At 42.2% G+C, this 21,659-nt stretch overlaps 2 protein-coding genes and 1 long non-coding RNA gene across 7 annotated transcripts in view; 2 read left to right on the top strand and 1 right to left on the bottom strand.

The window, feature by feature from the left end:
- Positions 1-4,416, bottom strand: part of TET2 (tet methylcytosine dioxygenase 2) — a 148,112-nt gene extending 143,696 nt beyond the window's left edge. For 2 of the 5 annotated variants that reach the window (XR_014243642.1, XM_082389064.1), the window contains exon 1: positions 4,105-4,416. The gene's annotated coding sequence lies outside the window, so the exon portion shown is untranslated. The remainder of the gene's footprint in view (positions 1-4,104) is intronic. The other 3 variants (XM_082389063.1, XM_082389062.1, XM_082389061.1) reach the window with 3 other exon arrangements.
- LOC309627295 lies at positions 3,272-21,629 on the top strand. Its single transcript, XR_014243656.1, has 2 exons — positions 3,272-3,838; positions 21,444-21,629. It is a non-coding gene; the product is annotated as an uncharacterized lncRNA (long non-coding RNA).
- Positions 4,109-7,538, top strand: LOC309627288 (uncharacterized protein). Its single transcript, XM_082389153.1, has 2 exons — positions 4,109-5,221; positions 6,995-7,538. Exon 1 carries the CDS (start codon positions 4,323-4,325, stop codon positions 5,049-5,051), a length of 729 nt encoding a protein of 242 aa, XP_082245279.1. The 5' UTR covers positions 4,109-4,322; the 3' UTR covers positions 5,052-5,221; positions 6,995-7,538.
- Positions 21,630-21,659: the final 30 nt, after the last annotated feature.

The raw sequence follows: 21,659 nt of genomic DNA, 5'->3' as shown, positions 1-21,659 counted from the left end.
TTGTAGAGGCAATTAGGGCATTAAAAAAAGCAGATTTAACATTTTCTAAGTATTAAACATTCTAAAATGTCAAACATCCATAGCTTTTGAGAACATTTTATTTCAAACTAATTTCTTAAGAATTCATATGAATTTACTAACTTGGATTTGGTGCAGTATGAAAAATAGAGTTTCTGCCAGGTGTGTCTGTGAATCATAAGAAGAACTTCTTAATGAGATAAACAAATAAGGAAAGATTGGGCTGGCCAAAAAGTTCATTCAGGTTTTCCAGTAACATCTTACAAAAACTCAAACGAACTTTTTGGCCAACCCAATATATTTCAGTAGTGACATTTGGCTTACAACACTGTGTATGGGTGCAGCCTTGGAGAAACTGATAGAGAAATTCTAACTGCAACAAGCGAAACCAAAACATTAACTCCATTCTGTTACCTAATACAAGTCTAGTGCCCAAACAGAACTTTGGAAGTCTGTCATAACAACTCCCAGGCAGGTGCATTTCACTTGTTCTGGAAGTGATGTTGACCTGCCAATGTCTAGGTCCATGCGCCATTGAATCAGAATCCTATCAATCCCTCTGGCTCCTGGCATGGACCAACACAATACCAGATCTAATTAGAGCCATAAGAAGAGTTTGGTAAATGTGTGAATTTAAGCAAGGCAAGAGACTTCCCTCATTCCAAGTTAATTTCTCATTAACCATTAGTTCAATTTAAAAAATAAGCAGGGGACTTCCCTGGTGGCGCCGTGGTTAAGAATCCGTCTGCCAGCACAGGGGACAGGGGTTCGAGCCCTGGTTTGGGAAGATCCCGCAAGCCGTGGAGCAACTAAGCTCGTGACCCGCAGCTACTGAGCCTGTGCTCTAGAGCCCACGAACCACAACTACTAAGCCTGCATGCCACAGCTACTGAAGCCCGCGCGCCTAGAGCCCGTGCTCCGCAACAAAAGAAGCCATCGCAAGAAGCCTGCGCACTGCAACAAACAGTAGCCCCCGCTCACCGCAACTAGAGAAAAGCCCGCGTGCAGCAACAAAGACCCAACGCAGCCAAAAATAAATAAATAAATGAATAAATTTATAACAAATAAGCAGGGCTTCCCTGGTGGCACAGTGGTTAAGAATCCGCCTGCCAATGCAGTGGACAGGGGTTCGATCCCTCGTCCAGGAAGATCCCATATGCCGTGGAGCAACTAAGCCCCTGAGCCACAACTACTGAGCCTGCACTCTAGAGCCCGTGAGCCACAACTACTGAAGCCCGTGTGCCACAACTACTGAAGCCTGTGCACCTAGAGCCTGTGCTCTGCAACAAGAGAAACCACTGCACTGAGAAGCGTGTGCACCACAAGGAAGAGTAGCCCCCACTCGCCGCAACTAGAGAAAGCCCGCGCGCAGCAACCAAGACTTATCGCAGACATACATACATACATACATAAAGAAATAAATGAATGAATGAAATTTTTGGAGAATCCAGGTAGCATTGACTCTCACAAATATGGTAAATGAAAAGCTGAGGTTATGTCTTTCATTGTAAAGTATCCCATGCTAATTAAAATAATTTTTCTAGTAAAGGAAAAAGTAATATTTTCTTGTTTTGGTGAATAATATGCATATCTCCTCCTTATAATCATTGAAGCCCCTCATACAATATTAATTAGCAGCTATTTTCAGAAAAGAGTCTAAATTGGATGCTGGGAAAGAACAAGCTTTCATGGTCAAAATCAAAATTATTAATCAATGTAGATATCCTTATTTATCAATGTGATATATCTATTATTAGTTGAATAGCCTTAAGACAGTATATACAACATCTGAAAAGTCCCCCAAAAGTAGTTATATACCACTGTTAGCAAAAGAAATTACTTATTTTAAATTCTGAATTGCTGGAATAATTAACCACAGTTTTCTCAACAAATAGTAAGCATTTATGCTAAATTCCTAAGTGTTTTCTTTATTATTTAGGACAAATAAGAACTAACCAAATGAGCTGTTTGTATTCCACAGAGATGAGTAATATGTCTCCCTTGTAATCATGCCTCCAATATCAATGATTAAACTTAACTGCTTTTCCAGAGATCAAAATACAAGGAGTTACAAAGTGAACTACTGAGGACAAATAGTTTTGGAAATCCGATTTATGGAGTAATGTCCATTACTGTGCTTTTCCCTCTGTCCATCTTTTAATCATGTCCATGCCTTCTAAACTTGTTTGACTTCCCAATCTTTCACTAACACTTTTCTGCTTGACAACATTTAAAATATCAGTATTTATTGTGTTGAAATTTATATTCTGCTTCAAACCTATTATTACAAAACACACATGCAAACATGGAAAAGAATATAACTCCCCTCCAGTATTTCAACTTTTCATTAAAATGCAAATATAATGATTTTCATTAGCCAGGCAACAATACCCACAGTCTTAAATCAAACCCAACCCAACCCAACCCAATTATCTTTTCTATGTACATTCCAACTGTCCCTAAGATATACTCTTCCTCTTATGTTGGATCATTTGTTGATGAATATTTTTAGATTTGTATTTGCCATTATTTTCCCTGATTGGAGAGGGAAAAGCACAATGTGTGACTCGAGATTTTAAATTTTGGATATATCCTACTCCCTAGACAGACAAATATAAAAATACTTCACTAAATTTTAAACAACTGGAAAATGATCCTTCTGCAATTCCTAAACACTACAAGAAGAAGGAAGAAAACTCACTCAATGCAATTAAAAGTATGTCATGAGGGTAACAGCCAGTAAATTTCACTTATATTTCACATTCGACCTTCTCAGCAGTCTATCCAGCCCACACTTTATTTGCCATAGGTAGAAAACTCTCCATAGAAACTTAGCTTAATATCGCTAGACGAGCAGCCCCAATGAAAGAGATTCAGCAAGATTCATGTGTGTAAGAAGGAGGAGGAGGAGAAAGAGGAGAAAAAGAAGAGGAAGAAGGGGAAGAAAAGGGAAGAGGAAGAAGAAGAAGGAGTAGAAGAGGAAAGAGGATGAGGAGGAAAGAGACACAGAGAAAAGCAGAGAGATAAAAGACCAAAGAAAAGAGAGCAGCCAAGAGGGAAAGAGAAATTTGGATGGGACTGTTAGAAATCTGCTCTCTACGTCTCTGTTTCTTTACTGGGATTGGGTTTCATTTCTTTCGGCGCCCCTGACCTTGCAGTCTTCCAACTCTCCACACTCACCCCCCCCACCACCACCAATCCTGCCCGCCCGCCCCCTCCCCCGGCCTGCGCCTGCCTTTGTGTCTGCCTGTCACTTACCGGGGAACCCGACGAAGCTGATTCGGGAGAAGCACAAAGCCAGGACACAGATTTGCCCACAAATTCTCTCACACACATTCCCCAGGCTGGAAGGTACAGCCCATCGCAGAGCTGATGTACCTCGAGAAAAGTGGGTTCGGGTCTTATTGGGGGAACCAGAGAAACTATTCTTTCCTCTCTCGCTCGGCACCGCTAACAAAACGCGCGGACTTCAGGAAAAAACAAAACCCCACTGAGTGGACTCCTGTTCCACTCGCCTGACACTCGCTGAGCGCAGCCCCCGAAACGGGGGGACACGGGGCAGAAGGGGGCGGACGCAAACGCACACCCAGACCCAGAGCCCCAGCGGAGAAAAGGGTCGAAGACCACCCCGTCTGTGTTCTCCCCAGGGCGGGCGAGGATAAACCCGAGGCTCGTCTGCCTTCCACGAAGGGAGGGGGTGGGGAAGCTTCAAGGGGAAGGTCGTGCCCCCCACAGCTGAACTATTTTAGAAAGGAAAGCAGAGAAAAATCACTTTCCGGAGGATAAAAGGCCGGGAAAGCAGCCGGCCGGACTCCCAAAGGTAAGTTTTCTGGGCGAGGAGGACACGAGCCCTAGCAGGGGAGAGAGGAGGACACAGAACTACAGGTTTAAAGGGGGGTGGGGGGGAATTAAAACTATATTTGTCAGCCATGTTGAAGAGGCTCCAGTAATTTGTGAAGCTTCCCTCTTCCCTCTTGGTATTTGTGGGTGACACTGCAGGCTTTGCTCCCCAGTCCCCACAAGCCCGAGAGAAAGCGCAGGGGAGAGGAAAGGGAGAGTTTCGCGGCACAAGAGAAGCGCTCTGACCTCGTTCTCGTCTCTCAGCCTTGCAGCAATCCAGCAGTGGCAGTCGGGTCTCCTTTCTAACAAATCCTAAAGGGCAGCCATCTTGCTTCCTTCTGCTTCTCTACGAAAGCAGCCTAGCCTCCGCATCAATATTCATAAGGCAGTTTGACGTCTGTTCTCATCACTCGGCGGGGCCGGCGTCTCGGGGCGGCCGCGGCGAGGGGGCGGACGTGACTCGCATGCGAGCCGGGCCTGGGCGCGCGGCGCTCGCGAGGAGGCGGCGGGGCCGCCCGAGCTCTCGCCGCAGCCGCCGCTCTCCTCCTCCTCCGCCTTCTCCGCCCCGCTTCCTCCTCCTCCTCCTCCTCCTCCTGGCCGCCTCCTCCCCCTCCACCCGGCCGCCGCCTCCTCCGTCCCGGTCTCCGCCGCCGCCCCGGGGCCCTCGGCCCCGGCTCCCCCGGAATCGGCTCCCCGCCCCGGGGCTCCCCGCACAAAAGCCGGCGGCCCCTGGGGCCGAACGAGGGGGCGCGCGGTCGAGGCCGGGGCTGGGGAGCCAGCGGGGGGAGCCGTGGGCCCGGAGGAGCGCGGGGCGGGGGCGCGCGGGGGAAGGTCCGGCCCCCGGGACCCTCGGATGGGTCTCCACTCCTGTGAAGGCGCGGGGCGGGCGCGAAGGGGGAGGTGGCGTGCGTCCCTGGCAGGAGGCTGCGAGACCCCAGCTTAACCTTTTAAACTTTTTGCTGGTACCGCACCCCACCGCCTGCTTAGAGCAGGTGGGCACCCCCCGCCGTCCCCGCCCCGACTCCCACCTCCTGGCAGGTATCCCCGCACACGCCCCCTCGCGCACCCACCCCCTGGTAGGTCCACCCGCCCCGCCTGGTCTCCGCTTTGGCATCCTCTCCACACAGTCGCTTTCATCTCGCTCAGCAGAAGCACTCCCCAGTTTCGCGGAGGGCATGCCCTTAGTGCTTTAGGGGCCTGTAGTTTTAAAGACTCGACAAATTAGGAAATTGACCCAGGCCCGCGTCTCCCCGCCCCGGCCCACCTTCTGTTTACTTTGGCCACGTGGGCCGGGAAGAAGGATTCACGCAGATCCGAGAGGGCTTTCGCACCAGTGACTCTCTACTTCGCGCTGGATTCGGTTGTAAGAAATAAATCTGCACTTTCAAATGCTTAAATTTACTCCCATAAGAGCCTCTATTTTGAAAAAATGTCCAGCCTTATAATTAAGCAACGAAGAAATCGACCCATAAAGAACTAAACGCCGAATGACGGACGCTCGATTTTCCCTGAAGTTCGGAATTCTATAACCACTCGCATCCACTGACAGATTTTCTTTTCCATTGCCGAGTAGTTTTACTTCTCTTTTTAATGCTTTTTTTCCCTAATCATAAATTTTTTATGTGAAGATGAGATAAAGAACAAAGCCCATGTGAATTGGTATATCAGATGGTTTTTGAGATTTGCCCTCTATTAGAAGTTCTCACGTTACTGGCATTCAAATTTTAGATAGACCTTTTGGGCACATCTTTTACGGGATCACTACATTGTGATCACGATACTCTTAAGTAAACACAAGTTATTTTGTGTAGCTCACGGTTTTTTGTCCGCAAATTTCTTTTGAAGTCTTTACCTAATTTTATGAAATCGGAATATTTTCTCTTTGAAAAGGGTTAAAAAAGGAACTCTTCGTATGTGTCACGTTGTTACTAAGAAGAACGTTTGAAGTGAAACACTGTTTATTCCACTTTGAGACAAAGTTGACTTCGATTTCTGGTTTTGCACTAGACTAAGTAAAATCGTTCGTTTCCCTAAGCATTCATGTAAAATGAATTTCCATCTTTTCTAATCGTACACTCTAATGTGTCATTGAAGTCTTGGCAATTGCTAATGGACTTTAAGCTGTTTAAAAGGTGCCTTGTAATTTGTTTCTCAAGTCCAAAAAGTAAAGTTTTCCGAAGGCTGTGACGTACCGTTGTGCAGCGCACAGAACAGCAGAATTGTGGAAAGCATGAGCTTTGGAGTCCACAGAGGCAGATGAATCTTGACTCCACCCTTACTAAATGTGTGACCTTGAGCATGGTACTTAACCCTTTGTGTATATCAGTTTCCTCACCTGTCAGACACCATCTAAAACAGTGTGGTTGTGAGGATTAAATATGACACTAAGTGCTCAGGTGGTTATTACTACTGGTTATTACTATTACCAATCATAAGCCATCTACTTTCAAGAGTTTTTCTTGTTTAACTAGAAGTATAGAAGTAATTATATGTCTTCCTACATTGAATAACATGGCAAATATTGTATTAGCATGTGTCTGATATAAACACCCATATATTCCCTTATTTATATGATAATTGGGGAAATGGTCTGTAGGGTCACCTCCTTCTCATCTTTTAAACCTCTCTCTCTTTGTTGTAGCAGGTGGTTCTCGTCTACCTGGAATCATACTTGGCTTGCAGTTGGTTTTGCAACAGGCCCTGAACCTTTTCTTGCCAACTTCTTCCTTTGCACCTCCACCCCACCCTTAACCACCATGACATTTGTTAATTGAAAAGAACATGCCTTACTCCCCTTGGCTGTTATGACTTTTCAACAGCAAAAGGAAGTAAAATTTTAAAGGTCTCCAGGTGTAAAATATCTTAGTGAAATTTTGTATTGTTGATTTTTTCAAAACCTCTTTCTTACTTGCTATTTCTGGGAAAGATAAGCTATAGTGAACATAATCAGTTGTTGACTGGATATTAGTGCACATTTCTATGGGTAATTCAGAGCAAGCTTTTATTAACTGTGTGCATTCTTAAGATTTCTCCTCTTACAGATGTGGATAATCTATTTTTAAAAGATAATTTGCTGTTTTAACAGCAGTCAATTGCTATCAAACTCCTTACCATTTTCTTTTTTTTCTCCAACTAGAAAGACCAGCACTACTTCCACACAGAAAAATCCTTACTTCCTTACCAGAGGAAAAAAACTAATAGAACAAGTCCCACGACATGCTATTCTGTGTTAGAAAATTGACTTGATTGGGCTGGGCACCTGCTGTCTAACTCAATTGCTCGGTCTCTAAGCCTCGTAGGGTGGAGGCAGCTTCCTGTCTGCTCTGTCCTTTAAAGAGCTGACAACAGGGCTTTCCTGGTGACGCAGTGGTTAAGAATCCGCCTGCTGGGGACACGGGTTCGAGTCCTGGTCCAGGAAGATCCCACATGCCGCGGAGCAACTAAGCCCATGCGCCACAACTACTGAGCCTGCGCTCTAGAGCCTGTGAGCCATAACTACTGAAACCCGTGCGCCTACAGCCCGTGCTCCGCAACAAGAGAAGCCACCGCAATGAGAAGCCCGCACACCGCAACGAAGAGTAGCCCCCGCTCGCTGCAACTAGAGAAACCCTGCGCGCGGCAACAAAGACCCAACGCAGCCAAAAATAAATAAATAAATAAATTTAGATTAAAAAGAAAAAGAGCTGACAATAGCAGCTTGCTTTACACTGCAAATTTCTTGTACTAACAAAAAAATAATAGGTGATTCTTAATTTCCTCCCCACCTGCAGAATAGGAAATTTTCTTTAAGGACTTGATTTTCTCTTTAACTGAGAGAGAGTTGTGGTGCATACTCCTTTGAAAGAATTACAGTGGTTTAACAAAAACATTAAATCATGGCCTGTTGTTTCCCATCTCCAAAAACATATTTCTGAAGTATGACATGATAAAGATTCTCTCCATGCTTAAAAGACAATTGACCTTCAAACAGCACAGCAGTCATTGCTGTGAAGGGACTTTCTTGTTTCTTTTGTCTAGTGACATTACTGCACACCATACAAAGGTACATATTTAATATAAGTAGAATGCCAAGTTAAAAAAATCCCCAAGAGATGAAACATTTATACAGAACACTTTAAATTATTGATATACATTATTATTATTATTATTAATACAAACCATTATTGTCTAAAGCCGAGGATCATAATATTATGAGATTCTTGATAGAGTCTCTTTTGTTAATATGATTTCTACTTACTTTTTTACTGACCTTGTTTCATATGGTTAATTTCTCTTTCTATCATTTGGAAATTTTAAAGAAATAGACACAAATGATATAATCCTAACACTCAAATCAGGAGCTTTCCAATGTGTGATTTAATGGGGGTTAAAATGAAATGTCAGATGAAACTCAAAAGTTTAATCCTGTTAAAATATTGTCAAAGGCGTTATAAGAAGAATATCAGGGGGACTTCCCTGGCGGACCACTGGTTAAGACTCCGAGCTTCCACTGCAGGGAGCATGGGTTCAATCCCTGGTCAGGGAACTAAGATCCCACATGCCACGAGGTGTGGACAAAGAATATTAGGCTCATTAGTGAGACAAATCTCATGGAAATGCCTCCAGAAGTATTGCAAATGTGTTGCTAATATCAGTCTCTTTTCTTCTCATAAATTCTGAATTCACAATCCAGTAACTACTCTTCTTATTCTCATCCAACTTTGGTAACGCATTTAATATTCCACTTTCTTCTTTTTTTTTTTAAATTAATTAATTTATTTATATTTTGTTTTTGGCTGCGTTGGGTCTTTGTTGCTGCGCGTGGGCTTTCTCTAGTTGCGGTGAGCGGGGACTACTCTTCGTTGCGGTGCGCGGGCTTCTCATTGCGGTGGCTTCTCTTGTTGTGGAGCACGGGCTCTAGGCACGCAGGCTTCAGTAGTTGTGGCACGCGGCTCAGTAGTTGTGGCTTGCAGGCTCTAGAGCGCAGGCTCAGTAGTTGTGGCTCACGGGCTTAGTTGTTCCACGACATGTGGGATCTTCCTGGACCAGGGCTCGAACCCGTGTCCCCTGCATTGGCAGGTGGTTTTTTAACCACTGTGCCACCAGGGAAGTCCCCCACTTTCTTCTGAGAGGATAATTTTTCAGTTTCAGTGATAAACTTCAATAATGAAGTTTATTATATAGGATTTTATAGTTTAAAAGCATTTTTGTACACTAATATTTTTGTGGTAAGGTGTACACTAACAGTTTAATATTCAAAATCATATGCCACATTAAAATGGCATTTAATTCCTGTCTTATAAAAATGAAAAGTGAGGCTAAGTGACTTTTACTGCAATAGAGGATCACCTCTCAAACCCAAGTTTTGTGAATCCAAAATCAGGCCTTTTTCATTATGCCCAAACTATCCTCATATCTTTTCCTGCTCATCTTCCTCTAAGTTTTTCTCACCATTATTAATACTAACTAGTATAAGAATCTTCCCTTCAAAACTCAAAATAATTTTCCATTATTCTGTTACTTAAAAAAAACAACTCAACATCTGCATTTACATATACTACATTTACTTGTTAAATACTGGCTATGTACCAAGCATTGCAATAATTCTTGTACATTTATTATCTTTTAATTTAATGCTTAGCATAACCAAATAAGGTAGGTAAAAGCTTACTGAGAATTAACAGTTGAGTGATTTGGTTGGGATTAAGGAGCTGGAACCAAGGTCTAAATCTAAATCTAGGTTTGTCTGATTCTAAAGCTCATGTCCTTGCAAGCTACACTGTTCTGTCTCCCCAGTTTAGCAGATACAGATATCTATGTTTAATGCCATGATAAGTTTTTCACACAATTAGTGTGTGTGTGGGGGGGGGGGGGTTTGGGGTTTTGTTTTTGTTTTCTTTTACAATAACATTAGTGTTCCCTATCTCTTCCTCATAAAACAAAAGCAGAAACAAAAACTCTTCTGTCTAAACTTTTACTTGGTTTTTGTTTGTTTGTTTGTTTGTTTTTGTTTTTTAATCATTTGCTTTCTACCCTGTTTCTTTTGTTTCCAATTGTATGCTAGAAGTTGGCATGCTTGAACTTTTGGGAATAATGATTACATTTGTGTAATAAACAAATGTGGTATCACACTCCTGCCCACTCCCCCATCCCTATAACATATGTCTTACCCCCACTAACAAATTGTTTACGGATAAGTTCTGCTACCTGTTTTCAATATTAGTGTGGTGAAAGGACGTTGCACCCTTGATCTGCTCCTGATTTCCTTGAATGACTTAGGGTTCATTCCCGCCAAACAAGGAAGCTGACAGGTGGAAAGAGTGCCACCTACTGAAATTGTTCATAGGACGTGGATCTTTGGGGATAAAATACTCAGAATGGGAGGGCACCAAATCTTTCCATTGGGAAAATGAATGAGACTCACCTCTGGAGCTTTTGAAAAATACAAATAACTAGCTTGCACTTCTCTACCCCCAGCAGTGTCTTGGTTTGATTAATGAGGTCTGGGATGGGGCTAGAGTAACAATATTTTTCAAAAGATTCACGGATAATCAGATGTACAGCTCTGCTGAAAAATCACGGGTATAGCTTAATGTGTAAAAATACGATGAAAACAATTAATGCTTACACATAATATTAATAGTTAATGGGCACAAAATGTTGTCATTCATGGAGCATCCCATGACAAAAAGCAAACAGTGGGTATCGTGCTACAGTCTGGTGAAGCCCTCACACCTTTGCAAAGATGGAGCAAATTTGCCTGTGACTCCCTTTCTGTATTTCAGGTTGGTTAAATCCTTCTAAGTTCTCTTGTGGCAGGTTAAAAACAAACAAACAAACAACTCTCCTTTGAGGAAGAGATAAATAATTAGCAGCCAAAGAATGACCCAGATTATTACTAGTGAAAAGGAAAGAGCAGGGGAAAATGCAAGTGATAGGACTGATAGCCTGATGCAGTGGGGAGAAAGAAGTGTTGAAAGTTGCCTGAGTTCAACTTGCGAAGGATACTTAGGGATTTTTGTTCTAATAAAAAAAAAATCTATCGGTTGAGTTTGTCACATTTTTCTAAAAACATTTAAACCATTCTTTAATCCAGACAGTTAGACAAATTGATTCTGATTTCTTTCTTTTTCCAAAATAATGGTCATGAAATAGTTTATGAATGTATTACAAGGCAGCTAACTATTAGTGCAGTTCTTTCTGGAAGAAAGAGCTTTACAGATTAAACTAATTTTAGGTCTCCATGAGTTAAATTCTTCCCTTTCTTATGATATTCTATATGGAAAAGAAGGAAAAATAAAAAAGGAAGTAGGGTAGTCACTATTTGACATCCCATTTTCTTCAAATATTCTAAAGTGTGTTTTCATACTTTCCAGAGATGTGTGAGAAAAATCTAATGAGATCTGAATCAGTGCCAACTCAGAGCCTGTGGGAAGGCGGGGTAGTTTCCTGCAAAGATCTACACCACCAACCTCTGTTTAATTTGTTTTCTTATTTTATATCTTAGAGTACAATACTATTACTATTTGGCAGAAAATCTCCTTGATCTGTCAGTAATTAGGCACGCCTCTAAGTTGAACATGGGTTGATTGCCAAGCAATTGTTCTGCATTTCACAATGACTTTAATCCCCAAGAGAATAAAGTACATTTAAGCAGTGAGTGACCACAAAATAGGGGTTCCTGAAAGAGAAGTTGGAGTAGAAGGTGAAAAGAAACACACACACACACACACATTAAATCAGAACATCAAAAACACATGCTAAAGAAGCATTTCTTTGGGGGTCCCTAACATTTATTTCTCTGAAATCTTATGATCACTGACCCTAGTTAGACTGGGTAGAGAGAGAGAAGGAAGTGAGAACTATTGAAGAATGGTGTGCTCAGCACAGGGTTGGGAGATGTCAGGTGGGTGTGATCCTAGTGGTGATACTGATACACTTTAATAAAGGAGACTTTCCTGATTCTCCTTAAATCTTAAAACATTGATAGCTATTGTCTACTAGTGAACAAGAACCAAAAGAGTCCCTCTCTAAATTTAAAATCCAAAAAAGGCTAAAGTCATAATTTTGGTGGGTGAGGGCCACTGTTAAAGGTAAAAGTAGTATCAACTCACAAAACAGATATTCAAAAAAATTTAGAAAGAGAAACTAGTAAAAGCATACTTATTGGAATGTTAAACTCAGTCTGATATGAATAAATGACATGGTTTAGGATTGTAGTCTAGACTCTGCTACTAAAAAACCTACCCAAAATCTTTAACATGCATGATCTCATTTAGTATTTACAATAATCTTCAAAATAGGTGAGACAGTTATGAATCCCATTTTATTTTATCTTATTTTTTAACACTAGGGAACATGTATTTAACACATGAGGGGACATGTCAGAGAGATTGAGTAACTTGCCCAGGGTTACACAGCAGGTGATACATTCTCAGACTTAAGTCTTCTTCAGTATTCTTTCCACAAACCAAACGGAAACAAATAAACCAACTTTAATTCCTTCCTGGGGGCAGAAAAGAAGCTCTGATCAACCTGTGACATTGTATCTTAGGCTGATACATTTGTATTCCTTGCCTATGCTCACACAGGCAGAGCAGAATGCTACAGTAATGGAAAAGTGTGTTTACTGTTTTTTGTTTATTTACTTGTTTATGTTTTAATGTAGGCCATCCACTGTGGTAGGAATTCTGTTCATTCCAAATGTGAGGGGAAAGATAATCTATTCCCTAAAAAACGTTTCTAAGGGGAAGAATAACAAGTCAAGACACTTTCTCAGAAATTTAAAAAAAAACAAAAAACTTTAGAAATGAAGTCTTGTTAGTCTCATTTTCCATTGCAAAATGGTTCATCTGAAGTTTCTAAACTGTCACAGGTTATGGTGATGCTTGAGATACTGATGTGTCATTTGTGTTTCAATTTCACATTCTTGAGAGGCAGCTTAATCAGCACATGACCATAACCAGAGTCAAATGACATCGTTACGAGGGTTTGCTCAGGAAATCCTCAAATCACAGAAGGATCAGAAACGGATGGAAATACCATCGCAGAAACATCCCTTAAAAGGTGTAATAATAACGACATATCTGGCCATTCTTGTTTCACATTAGTGGTAGCATTTCCCAGGCTCTGCTTTCTCAGCCTTTAAGAAAGGCTATATTTAAAGTTAAATTTAAATTAATTCTATATTTAAAATTAAACTTACATGGTGATGGCTCATTGCATTATTCTCACTTCAATATACTTCTTATTTTTTCTCTCATTCAGTGATATAACAGTGAACAAGATGTGTTCCCTGCCCTCCAAGAACTTATAGTCAAGTGGGAAAACAGACATGTAAACGGGCTATGATGAAACACTCTGTGTTGTGTGCTGGGGTGCAGTCAGAAGGGTGCTTACCTCATGCTTGCAAGCTCAGAGCAAACCTCCCATGAAAGTAATATTTAAGCTAAGATCTTAAGGATGAATAGGAATTATTCAGGCCAAGTAGAAAGTCAGAAAAGAGTGCTCTGTGGAGATAAAAGAGTAAAAAGAGTATATGAAGAATGGGGGCAGGAGAGAGCACGACATGTTTGAGGGGGGGAAAAAAAAAAAGACACGTTCCAAATGACTTGTATAGGAAGTGAAGAGGGAGAAGGTGACCACTCAGGCTGTGGCCATGTGCAGGGACCAGATCATGGGGGTTAGTGACAGTCATGGTAAGGGGTTTGGGTTGTGGCCTAAGTGCAGTAGAAAGTCAATCACGGGTTTTCAGAGAGAAGAAAATGATCAGATTTGGATGTTGGAAATTTCTCTCTAGTAGCACTAGGGAGAGTGGATTGAGAGAACACAGTAGCAGGGGCTAGAACACCAGTGGGGAGACAGGGGTAGTGACTTAGGAAAAATTAGAGTGGTCTTGGATTAGAGATTAGGCAATAGGAAGGAGAGAAATGGACAGGTACATGGGCGTCACAGAGGTAGAAGAAATGGAGCCTAGTAAGTGCTTGGAAGCACGGTGAAGCAGAGGCGGGGCTCCAGAATGTCACCCAGGTTTCTGACCTGGCTGGGGCAGTTGGTGGTGACTTTCACTGGAGATAGAAATGACAGGAAGAGAAGAGGACCTGAAAGTGGGACTTTGAGAGCTGTGGGAGAAAAAAAGAAATCAGTGATCAAAACATTAATTTCGAGGCACCTGAGGGACATACATGGGGAGACGTGCAGTAAGCAGTTGGATGGCTGAGCCTGAAACCTAGGAAAAAGATTCAGACTGGAGTTAGAAATTTGTGAATCATCTGCAGACAGATGGCAGTTGAGGGAGATAACCTTACACTCTGAGTGAGAAGAAAAGTGGAGCTCTAGGACAGGACCCTCAGAGGGACACCCCCTGTGAGGTTTGAGAGAAAGAAGAGGAGCCCCCAAAGGAGGAAACCAGAGGTGTGTGCTGTTGTGGGAACCAAGTTAAGGACTAGCCTCACGAACGAGGTCTGACCTGGTGAGCAGGGCCACATACTAATGAGCCGTCACCTGAGACGAGTAACGAGAAGTGCCTTGAGTATAGCAGTGGGACATTCCTTGCAATCCTTGGCCAAGTGAGCTTCAGGAGAAGAGTCCTGGTGACAGAAGCCAGACTGCCTGAGGTTGAAGGATAAACAGGAAGTGAGGATGTGGAGATAGGGAGAGCCGATGTTTAAAGAAGGTTGGCTACAGAGAGAAGGAAGCAGATAGCAAAGAAGCTCCAGGGCGTTGTCGGATGGAGGAAAGAATGTCTTAAGATGGGAAAGACTCCAGCACGTTTACTGATGGGAGAGAGCAGATTGAGGTGGGTGGTTAAAGATACAGGAAAGAAAAGAAAACTTACTGAACGAGGGCCCTGAAAGGTAGGGTCTTTTAAAAGGGTATTCTGCTGACAAGCTGAGGAGCATAGGTCTTACAAAGGAGGGGAGGACAATTGGTTTGGTGAGTTCATTTCATCGTGCTCCCTCCATCTCTCTCCCTCCCTAGTGGGCTCTGTAGATTTCCTTCACAAGTTTCATCATTGCTTTGGAGAGAAAGAGGAATGGGGTCTGTGAAATGTATTATGAATTAAATGCTGGTGGTTGGACAAGGCTGAGGTGGAGTCTATAATATAACATACATTTCTAGAAATCAGAGCTTCCTTCAAAACACAAGGGTGTATTATAAAACACTGCAGGTAATAAATAAATACTAAAGGGATCCTACAGTGGCGGGAGAATCTCCATCTGGGTGATGTGCAGTGATGGCTAAGGTTTCTAATCCATGCTTCACACTATAATGACTGCTCTGTGATCCAAGAATAATCATAAGAATATATACCAAATATTGATGGTCTACTGAGTGCTGAGCACAAAGTACATATTATTTTTATACTACAAGGATCCTGCAAGGTAGATATTTATTTTCAGTTTACAGGTAAGTAAAGGCTCAGAGAGAATAAATAAGTTTCTACAATCAAAGAGCTGGTTAATGGCTCAACTAGCACCAGAACGAAGTTTATCTATTTCAGATTGTGAGCACTTTGCACTAAGTAACATGATGTATCTTTCAGAAATATCTCATTGAAAATTATTTTTGCTCCCGATTTCCCTCATAGTTATGTATTATTATGCAACTAAAATATCTTCTCTCTTAGATAATTGTGACCAACCAACCTAGGAAAGAATTGGTATTGGTGTGCAAGGGAGAGAGAGTTGGGGAAAAACTAGATCCAGACATATAGAGATTAATGAGAGAAAAAGAATTACCTCCAGCATCACATATTCCTTCAGCTTGCCTATTTCCTGCATGCCGCAACTAAAGATCCCACGTGCGGCAACTAAGACCCAGTGCAGCTAAATAAATGAATAAATATTTTAAAGGTACAGAGATATTTTGTCTGCCTAGAGCTGAAAGTAATTACACAACTAAACACTTAAATTGCAGTTATGACAGGCACTACAAAGGAAAGGTTCGGAGGCTGTGGGGGAAGATACAAGGAAGGATGCAACCCAGTTTAGAAGTCAACTTAAGCTTTCCTTGAGGAAGTGATAATTGGGCTGACTTTTGAAAAATAACTAGAAATGAACCAATCAAATGGGGTGTGGGGAGAGGAGTCTTGTTTCGGTCAGAGGGAATTGCACACGGGGAAGGCCAAAAGCAGAAATGGATGTGTCATAAGGCCAGTGTGGCTGCAACCCAATGAGTAAGTAGGAGAGTACAATCAATGAGGCTGAAGATAGGCAGGGACCAGGACATACAAGGACTTGTAGGTCACATTGAATCTGTTTTTGTCATTATATATTGATTTAACCTGCTCAGGATCCATCCTCACTTCTGTCAGAGAATGATACTATGATTTATCCTTGGGAAACTATAAGCAGATAAGGTAAGGGAAAAAAAGAACCAGGCATGGCTTTCTTGACAGTAGAGAGGCCATCTTCAGCCTAATCCATTTTGTGAGCTAAGCCTGGCCACAATGCTTGCCCTTGAATAGGTCTCAGTAATAATTATCTTAAGAGAACAGAAGGACAAACTTCTCAGGCAAAAGAAGTGACCATAGCAAAGAGAATATATCAGTTGTAAAGACTCCCAGTTCTATCTCAATGGTAAAGATTAGCCTGAAGCTCTCAACCACCAGATCACCCTGAACCTAAGGGATGATGATGTTGACCTTTTCAGACCCTCATGACTTCAATCAACTAAAGCTTGGACTCTGTCAACTGCCAATGGTACATGAATATGCATGTACCATTAGCTTAAAACTTCCCCAGTTTTGCTGTCTGGGGAGACACTGCTTTGGAAAGATCCCCAGTGTTCTCCTTACTTGCTGCAAGAGATAATAAATCCTTCCTTCTCCCAATCTTTGGCTTGGTTGTGTCTTTTGGCTCAATATCCATCAAGAGGCGAACTCAGTTTTTTGGGTAACAGAGCCAATCTTCAAACCATGAGGTTTAGGAAGAGTCAGTCTACCTTCAGCTTCAAATGTGGGCCCGTGTTGAAGCTGCCATGGCCAATCAGAGCATAACCTCCTGCTCTCCCCACAGGAATGGTTAAGAGAGGGAAACATGCAACCCAAGCCAGGCCAATCAGAACCAATAGGGCCAACTCTGGGCCTTTTGCTGGTGGTGTTGGCTATTGCAACCAGAGGGAAAAGCTCAGTTCTCTCAAAGGAAATGTCTCTCTGTAGCCAACACAGAGGAGAGTAGTGCTGAGAGATTATGTCCAGCTAACATCGCTGAATAGATCTGCTCCATAACTTTTCGGGTTTGTGAACCGGTAAATTCCTCTTACCAGGCAAGCCTGTTTGAGATATATTTTAGTAACTTAGATCTGGAGAAGTCTTGATTTCTTATTTATTTATTTTTTTTAAGTGGTACAAGGATCAAAGTGTGGTGACAGCTAAAGTGTGGAATTAGCTGGGTGTAGGTAGGAAAGAGGCAACGAGGACCTCTTTCTGTTACCTGAAAACTGGGTTCACCTTGTTATCGAACCAAACTTGGGTCCCCTCACCCATGCACAATAAAGCCAATCTACTGACACTGGATTGTGGTGAAGGAAAGTGCAGCTTTATTGTAAAGGCACCAATACAAGGAGGATGGGTGGCTTGTGCTCTAAAACCCCAAACTCCTTGGTGGTTTTCAGGGAGAAGTTTTTATAGGGAAAATTTGGGGTGTGGGCTGCAGGGTGTGTGGCTTTCTTCTGATTGGTTGGTACAGGGCTGTGTTCCAGGAATCTTGTGCTCAGCCTGCAGTTACCATCCTCCACCTGAGTGGGGGCCTTAGTTCCTGCAGAAGATATTGTTATTATACTCCTTGAGGAGGAACCAGTACCCTGCCCCAAGACTGCACTATTGTTTCTTGACTGTTCCTCCCTTGTTTCTGCATTCCCTCCCTTCTGTGATTAGTAACAGTTTGACTCTACACTTTGGAACTCAGGGAAGGTGAGGAGGCTGAATGAAGCCTATTTCTTACAAATAAGAAACGGGAGACACGGAAAGGACTTGTACCTGGGAGGACCCCACAGGGTCCTGCTCCATTTCAGCCTCTTGGTGGATGTCAAGCCAAAAGCCACAACCAAGCAAAAGATCGGGAGAAGGGAAGATTTATTACCTGCAGCCAGTAAGGAGAACACCGGGGATCTTTTCCAAAGCAGTCTCTCCCCAAACAGCAACATTGGGACAGAATCCAAACTTCAGTTAATCAAAGTCATGAGGGTCAGAAAAGGTCAACATCATCACCCCTTAGATTCCAATTGATCTGGCGGTTGAGCACCTGAGTTGGGGGGGGTGGATTTAAATCCTGTAAAACAGCTCTAGACAGTGCTTGACTCTAGTCTTTACCATCAAAATAGAACCTGGAGTCTTTACAACTGATTTGTTATCTTTGTTATTGTTACTTCTCTTGCCTGATAAGTTTGTCCTTCTGTTCTCTTAAGATCATTATTACTGAGACCCGTTCAAGGGCAAGCATTGTGGCCAGGCTTAGATCAAAAACATGGCATAGGCCAAAATGGCTTCTCTTCTGTCAAGAAAGCCATGCCTGGTTCTCTTTCTCCAAGGATCCCCTACCCTATCTGCTTACATTTCTTTAGCTGAGAAGTGAAACACAACAGTTGATTAACTTGTTATCTGTGGTATCTTGGGACTCAGAGTATGGGCCTACTGAGACTGGAGATTAGAAGATGTGTTCTTTTTTTTTTCTTTAAATAGTAATGTACTGGTTCTTTATTTATTTTTAAACTTTTAATTTTATATTGGAGTATAGCCAATTAACAATGTTGTAATAATTTCAGATGCACAGCAAAGGGGCTCTGCCACACATATGCCTGTATCCATTCTCCCCCAAACTCCCCTCCCATCCAGGCTGCCACATAACATTGAGCAGAGTTCCCTGTGCTATACAGTAGGTCCTTGTTGGTTATCCATTTTAAATATAGCAGTGTTGTACTGGTTCTTTTTTTGTGAGGTTTAGTGAGCTCCTTTAAGAAAGGGACAAGCTGCAGTTAAAGCTGGTTTGTCTGGAAGCAGTGAAAACACTAAGAGCAGCCCTTTAGCCCTTGTCCTGAAATCCCAAACAACTAGGGGTCAGAAACTTTATAACTGTTTAGAGTTTGAAAAAGTAAAGGCCTCTGTTCCCGTCTAAATTTAGTGCTAGCAAAAGTGGGGAGGGTAGAATGAAATCAGAAGATAAGATTGAAATCAGGAGCTCCACCCACCTCTGTTGACAAAACCTCAAGGTTAATTGTTAGAAGACAGAAACCACCCCTTTGGGATCTAGAATCAAGGATTAGGCCTCAGTACCAATGCTGGCTTTTGTTGCTAACTCCCTGAATTTATAGGAAACAAATAGATTGTAGAGTTTACTAAACTTTTAAGGAACTTGGGTTTCCAGAGTAACTCAAACACCCATAAACTCAGGGCTGTGATTGCTCAACCCCCAAGGCAGTACTCAGGATCCTAAACCCACACTAACGGAAATAGCACCAGTAGTAGAGTGTGATGACCAGAAAGTAAAAACTCCCCAGTGCCTTTCTCACCCATGGCCATAGAAGACATATTACACAGGAGATCATCCCCGAAGACAGATTCCAGAGTAGACAAAAGGGGTCCTCAACAAATTCACTCCAAAGCCAAGGCAAAGGATCCCTCTACTCCTGTCCTGCAAATAGTCCATTGCATGCCACCCCTCCTCCCATTTCCCCTTTTTCAAATAGAAGTTTTCATGGTAGTTATTTTGTTTCCTCCTCCCAAATATACATTGTTTGTTGGAGATGATTAAATGTATCATTTTACAATAGGTTTCTGAACCGGGAGGAATGCACATTAACAAGAGAGTCTAGACTCAGTCTGGTTGCAGTAACTGGGTAACACTTGAATGGTGCTGGTACATATGCTTTTGATTCCATATGATATTATTGCTTAATGTAGGCTTGGGGAATTTTGAATTTTTAGGTATAAGAAAAAGATGTGTGGGTGTTGTGCAGCCCGGAGGTGAACTATAGTAAACATCTGTGTTTTGACCTATCAGGAATCCATTTCTTCTAGGTCCACTCCCTAATTTTCCCAGAGGAACTACAACTTTCATTACATGTGACCAGGTGAATCTGACTTCACTTTCAGTTTCAGACATGGCCAATCAGAACATTGTAAACTTCTGACTTTAGTGATTGGTTCTGGACATCCTAACCACATGTTGGTATCTAGGCCAGTTAAATCAAAAGCAACAAAACAGTTCTGGGGCTGGGGAAGAGGCTTTTTTTTTTCTGTTGGGATTGTTGTGAATGTAGAATATAGGCCTGGGTTTTCTATCACCTATTGTAAATGAAGAACCTGCCTGACAATAAAGCTAAAATAGACCAAATAAGAGCATTTGACTCATTTGAGTCACCTCATTTAGCTGAACCTAAAAATAATCTATCCTTGAATTTTTCATTATGTGAGTCAATCCCCCCCACCCCACTTCCCACTTTCTTGGGGGTAATCTAGTTTATGTTGGGTTTATTTCCTTACTAATTGAATGAACCTTTAACCCAAGAGCAATGGGAAGTCATGACTGGATTTAATCAGGGATGTGATCATATTTGAGATTTTCGAAGAGCAAGTTTTGTTTGAGTAACTCTTCTTGAAGGAACACCAATAAAATGTCTCCCATTTCATTCCCAAAAAGTAATAAGGAGAAAGAATCAGTTGGCTAACTGTGGTACCTATATTTGTACCCAGTGTGTGTAGCGAGACCAAATCTAACTGTGGTTAGGGGTCACTGGGGACAAGGTAGATGAATATTGTATACACATTGTTACATTCACTCTTCTTTAGTGTCTACTATTTGATCTCCCTTCATTTGGCATAGAATTGTATCCATGTATATTTTTGTACATTCACCAAGCCAGTTAGCATTTCATAGATGAAATGACTAAGGTTCTGGCTCATTCACTGTTTGTGAACTGAAAATTTGAAAAGATAGTTGGTAGGACTCCTATTTCTTTTCCAAGATAGAAGTATAGTAAGCATTTATCATGAAAAGATGGAAGAGAATAGGCCCACCAATCGCTATAATTACCTATAGCAAGATGAAGAATGATTTATTAGCATTAATTATGTCACATGTACATATATTAATTAAGACTAAGAAGAAATGCTGGAAATTGTCTAATGAAGTTAGAAGTGTTCTGGCTGGGCTTCCCTGGTGGCGCAGTGGTTGAGAATCTGCCTGCTAATGCAGGGGACACGGGTTCGCGCCCTGGTCTGGGAAGATCGCACATGCCGCGGAGCAGTTAGGCCCGTGAGCCACAACTACTGAGCCTGCGCGTCTGGAGCCTGTGCTCCGCAACAAGAGAGGTCACGATAGTGAGATGCCCGCGCACCGCGATGAAGAGTGGCCCCCGCTTGCCGCAACTAGAGAAAGCCCTAGCGCAGAAACGAAGACCCAACATAGCAATCAATCAATCAATCAATCAATAAATCTTAAAAAAAAAAAAAAGTGTTCTGGCTGTCTTCCATCACTTAAACTAATCTATTTTTTGGGGTTTTTTATTCTTTTAATCTTAGCCCATGGGGAAAAGTAAAGTATACAACTTGTAGATCACATTTTAAATGTTACTGCTCTCCACTTCATCTCCTTTCCCTACTGTAGGCTGGATTGTGGACATGATGGTAAGAGCCAGTGTTGACCATGGGCCATGCAGAAGAGGACAACCCTCTAGAAGAGGCAGAGCAACAAGGCAGAAGTAACCTGGATCCCTTAATGACCACCTGGATTGGAGCCACCTACCTACCCAAGACCACCCATGAGAAATAAATAAATTCTGTTGTATCTAAAGCATTGTATTTTGGTGGCTCTTTATTTCAT

The sequence above is a fragment of the Balaenoptera borealis genome (assembly GCF_965194805.1).
Source record: "Balaenoptera borealis genome assembly, chromosome: 4".
Classification (NCBI taxonomy): Eukaryota; Metazoa; Chordata; class Mammalia; order Artiodactyla; family Balaenopteridae; genus Balaenoptera; species Balaenoptera borealis.
The sequence above is the reverse complement of the archived record's forward strand: the minus strand, read 5'-3'. Positions and strand labels throughout refer to the sequence as shown.